The sequence below is a fragment of the Malus domestica genome, chromosome 10, assembly GCF_042453785.1.
Source record: "Malus domestica chromosome 10, GDT2T_hap1".
NCBI classification, from domain to species: Eukaryota; Viridiplantae; Streptophyta; class Magnoliopsida; order Rosales; family Rosaceae; genus Malus; species Malus domestica.
Genome location: NC_091670.1, coordinates 24,969,706 through 24,973,888, shown reverse-complemented (window position 1 = coordinate 24,973,888; position 4,183 = coordinate 24,969,706). Strand labels below are relative to the sequence as shown.

Below are 4,183 nucleotides of genomic sequence, written 5' to 3'. Positions count from 1 at the left end.
TATCCGTTGAAATCCAACGACCGAGAGGGTGCCACATGGCACCAAAAACGGTAACATCTCAGAGTTCAAACCGCGAGCCCCACCAACTGAAAAATTGTCGATGATGTGCCCCCACGTGCGAGTGTTATGCAGGCACCTGATACAAATTTTTTTATAACATAGTTGACGTCAGCCTTGCATTGGCGCGCCCTCAGTCGCTCGGGCCGTGGATTCATGCCTCCCCTCTCCCACGCGCCCGCCCCTAGCCCAATTGCCCGCATGGGCTGGAGCGAGGAAGGCCGGGGATTTGGGTTGCTGAGCAGCCGGTCCCCATGGCTTTTAACAACGCTGGACTTGCTCTTAGCTTTCTATTGGACTCATGAAACCCCTTTACCAACAGAACATTTGAAGTATACAAAATGTCTTCCAAGGCAAAGCTCATACTTTATAATTGCTGCTGCACATTAACATAAAAGCATGCAGCACAATTTATTTACATCTTATGTACCCAAAATTATAACGTTCCACGAAGCTAGACTGCCGATCAACGACATATTATGGATATAACAAAACGATTAACCGTAGCCTAACGAAGGATCAAAGAAATTGATCCGATTCAACTGTTCTTTATCTAATCTATGTTATTCAGCTGATATGTTAGATTCTTCAAGACGCCTGGTAAGCCCTCCACTAGATGGCCTAAAATTTTCAAACCAAAACTTGTCATTTAGATGAAATGAGAATGATAATATGTCGGCGTTGTGTGTGAATCAAGTAAAAGGCACTTACAGTCCACAGAGAACTTTGATGCTGTCATAGAAAAACCACTGCAAGGTAACAACAGGGCCGACAAGTGTAATTCGCACAGGAAGACTTCGAGTAAATAGATTAACGAGGCCAATGTTCTTCACAGCCTGAAGATAAGATATAAAACCAACGCATTAATTGATGCTTTAACCTTGAAATGCAGGAAAAAACCAACGAAAAGCTTAATTCGAAGGGCTACCTGCATCACATTGGCAGCCTTTTTATTGTAAAGAGAGGAAACGATGTTGTCTGCGGGGTTGGAGACCACGGTACCAACAGCTCCTGCTGCATAGGCCGCTAAACATGTCACACCAAGCTGTTGGGCTCTTGAGCAATCCTCTTTTCTCCTTTGCATAATGTTGCGATAAATCAGATCCACCGAGTGCTCAAACGTTGTGAACATTATCACTGTGACTGTCAAGAACATGAATACAACAGAAAATTTAATATCTCTAGTCACTACTGAATGCTTGATCACAATAAATAAGAAAAGATAGTAACTTTGTCATGAGAAATGCCAGAAAGAAACTAGCTGATTGCTTGGGTCAGGCTTGACACAAGCCAACAGGGTACGATTTAGTCTCGAAGGTTAAATGTAATATTTTTCTGTTCAGAATAGATTTAAGACTATTTTCTTCTTGTTTAACATTTTCAATCAAACTTCTTACCCAAAATCATTACTGGAAACGCAGGACGGCTTTGTCAGAAATCATGTATAGGCTTGTGTACATTAAAAATTTGAACGAGAACTAACAGAGGCAGACAGCCAAAAGAAGTCACTTCTACTTGAAAACAACCACACTAGCAACACTCTAGTAATGTCATATAGCCAACTAGCGTCATGATTACATACTGCTATTTAACAGAAAACATGTATTAGATTCTGTACTGAATACTAATCTATTATTTAAAATTGCGAGATGGCTTGAACCTCAAAACTGCATTAACTGCCCATTATACTGGCAAATCCGGACAGCGTACACCTTGAAATTTCTGAAATTTCTACTGTGAAAAACCCTCCATAAAGTATATTTTTAATTTACAATGCACAGAGAGAGAGATATTACATGGAAGATTTCGACCCCAAAGTGGTAAAAGTCCTCTGTAAAAGCTGCAGTGTAGATGAGCTGATAAGAATAACTGAGAAACTAAAAGGAGAAAAAGCACAAGTTTTTGGTAACTTACCCAGCTATCCCTTCGGTTGAGTATAGCTTTGGAACCCCATCAACCAAGCCCTTTGCAAAGTAGGGCTGTGTTTGAACTCGGACTTTGATGGCTTCAAAAGGACAGAGAGCCACATCAGCAAATACTTGAGCAGATGCACTGCTGAGGAAGAATATGGTACTCTTGTTTTGATCTATCAATGCATCCGAGTAAAGCTTCTTAAAGTATTCGTAGAGACCAAATCTGCAGCCACCCTGAGCACCATATCCAAAAAGCTTTCCAGACCAACCTCTCCAAAGAGAAGAGGGGCCTTGTTCTTTCCAAAGAGTAGAAAACCCTGTACCCATCCTGTTATATTTAATTGGATTTACCTGAATTGAACAAGTTAAATTATCAGCATCCGTTTTAGAGAATAATTATGTTCTCGACTGTCAAAAGAGTAACGAATTTAAAGACAAATAAAAATAAGGGACATCAATCCTTTAAACATTAATTTGCGTCCCCCAGTAATGGAAATGGAAACTGAAATGAATATATGGAAACCAACAGAACCAATATGAAATTTCATTACTGGAAAGAACAGAGATGTACATCTGGTAAGTCACTTGAAGATACAAGCTAAAGAACCAGAAGAATTATGTGCATGGGAAGCGATGTAGTTGGTTATACTGACCTGAGACCCATGCCATTCAATGTATTACATTTATATAGAAAAACCATCAGCACCGAGATCAATTTGCGAGGTTTTGGTCACGGAGAAACATACCAACATACCGCATAACCCCTATTCCTTTTTTGGGAACTTCTGTTCTTTAGAGACAGAACAATTTTTTCTGTAAGGGCAAGGACTAGCTTACTATGTTTAAACTCACCAAATGAAAACTTCAAACTTGGTATCTTATTATCCCAAACAGTTTCCTGATTTCTCATGCCAAATCCTTGCACATTATATTAATTCATCTCAAACTACAACTAAATCAATCACTAAGTACACAAAGAATACAGCCACCTCTGCAGCTAGTCTATTACTAATAAAAATTGAGACATACAGTGGCACTCAACTGTACTAACCAGTAACATAAGCACACAAGTGCAAAACTATAAAATGGGATTTGGGGGAACACGAATAACTAGTGGTCTAGTATCGAACTCTTGCAAAATAAACTAAGCATGGATCTTTTATTCAAAAAATAAAACTTGAATGATCACAGTGACGAACATGAAAACAGCTACAATTCCCTATAAAACAAGTCCATGAAACACAATACTCGAAATTTTGTCACACAGAGCTGAAGATTAACTGTTTAATTGCTTAAGATTCTTCAGCTTCCAAGAACAAAAACAGCAATGCCAGACAATACAAAGCAACAAAAACCCACCAAACATTTTGTCACCAAAAGGAAAAGTTCTCAACTTTAACACACAAAACATCCAAGAAAATTGGAGAGCAAACTAAAAAAGTTGATTAGCAACAAAACACAGAAAAAATAATGGAAAACTGACCTGCATATTAACTTTCAAGACATCGAGAGGCGTGATTGCGAGATGTGTAGCGCCAGCACTGAGCATTCCCCCGACAGTGCAGAGCCCATAATATGCAGGTGAAAATTCCTCACACAACCTTCCTTCAACCCCTGCCATGATCTCGACAATCTCAACACTCTCTCACTTCCAATCTCACATCCGTTTAAGTTCCAACCCCAAGAGGAGCAAAACCCATCTGATAGATTCTTGGGTTGGAGGGCCGGAGCTCCGCCAAATGTCGAACAGCGGCGGTGCAAACAGATGCAGGCAAAATGAAGAGAGAGAGAGAGAGAGAGAGAGAGAGAGAGAGAAGAGCTTACTTGGTAGTAGTTGCAAACTTCCTACAAACTAGCTTTTGGGCGTTGGGGGAATAAAGAAAGGGTAAAAGGAGGTTCCAGGATCACGTGGCAGCGGGGATTTGTGCAAAAAATTTCGATGCCATGGACGACTTCTCTAGCTACGTATACGTCCACGTTTACGGTCCAAATACATGGCTTTGCCATAATTAAACCCTCTCTTAACTAAACCAAACTGTATTGCTCTTTAGGGCGTGGACTATAAGCTAGCCGTGAACGTATTCAATTTGAGTTTAGTTGTTGGAGTCTTTGCTAGACTATTCTTTTATGCATAGTAGAGAGAAATTTCGGCATCATGGTTTATAACTAGAACAACTGTCGTATCAAGTGAATTTAGTGTAAAGTCTGATGAA

At 39.9% G+C, this 4,183-nt stretch overlaps 1 protein-coding gene across 1 annotated transcript; it reads right to left on the bottom strand.

The window, feature by feature from the left end:
• Window positions 1-403: 403 nt before the first annotated feature.
• LOC103445288 (mitochondrial phosphate carrier protein 1, mitochondrial) lies at window positions 404-3,865 on the bottom strand. Its single transcript, XM_008384278.4, has 6 exons — window positions 3,454-3,865; window positions 1,972-2,321; window positions 1,854-1,897; window positions 986-1,200; window positions 769-893; window positions 404-678 (listed from the first exon to the last, which is right to left on the bottom strand). Exons 1-6 carry the CDS (start codon window positions 3,589-3,591, stop codon window positions 621-623), a joined length of 930 nt encoding a protein of 309 aa, XP_008382500.2. The 5' UTR covers window positions 3,592-3,865; the 3' UTR covers window positions 404-620.
• Window positions 3,866-4,183: the final 318 nt, after the last annotated feature.

Bases quoted from the DNA above. Each gene is read 5' to 3' on its own strand.
- LOC103445288 (XM_008384278.4), bottom strand. From the start codon at position 3,591: ATGGCAGGGGTTGAAGGAAGGTTGTGTGAGGAATTTTCACCTGCATAT. The intron at 1,898-1,971 runs GTAAGTTACCAA...TCTACACTGCAG, and splicing joins TCAACCGAAGGGATAGCTGG to CTTTTACAGAGGACTTTTAC. The intron at 894-985 runs GTAGCCCTTCGA...TCTTATCTTCAG, and splicing joins AGGCTGCCAATGTGATGCAG to GCTGTGAAGAACATTGGCCT.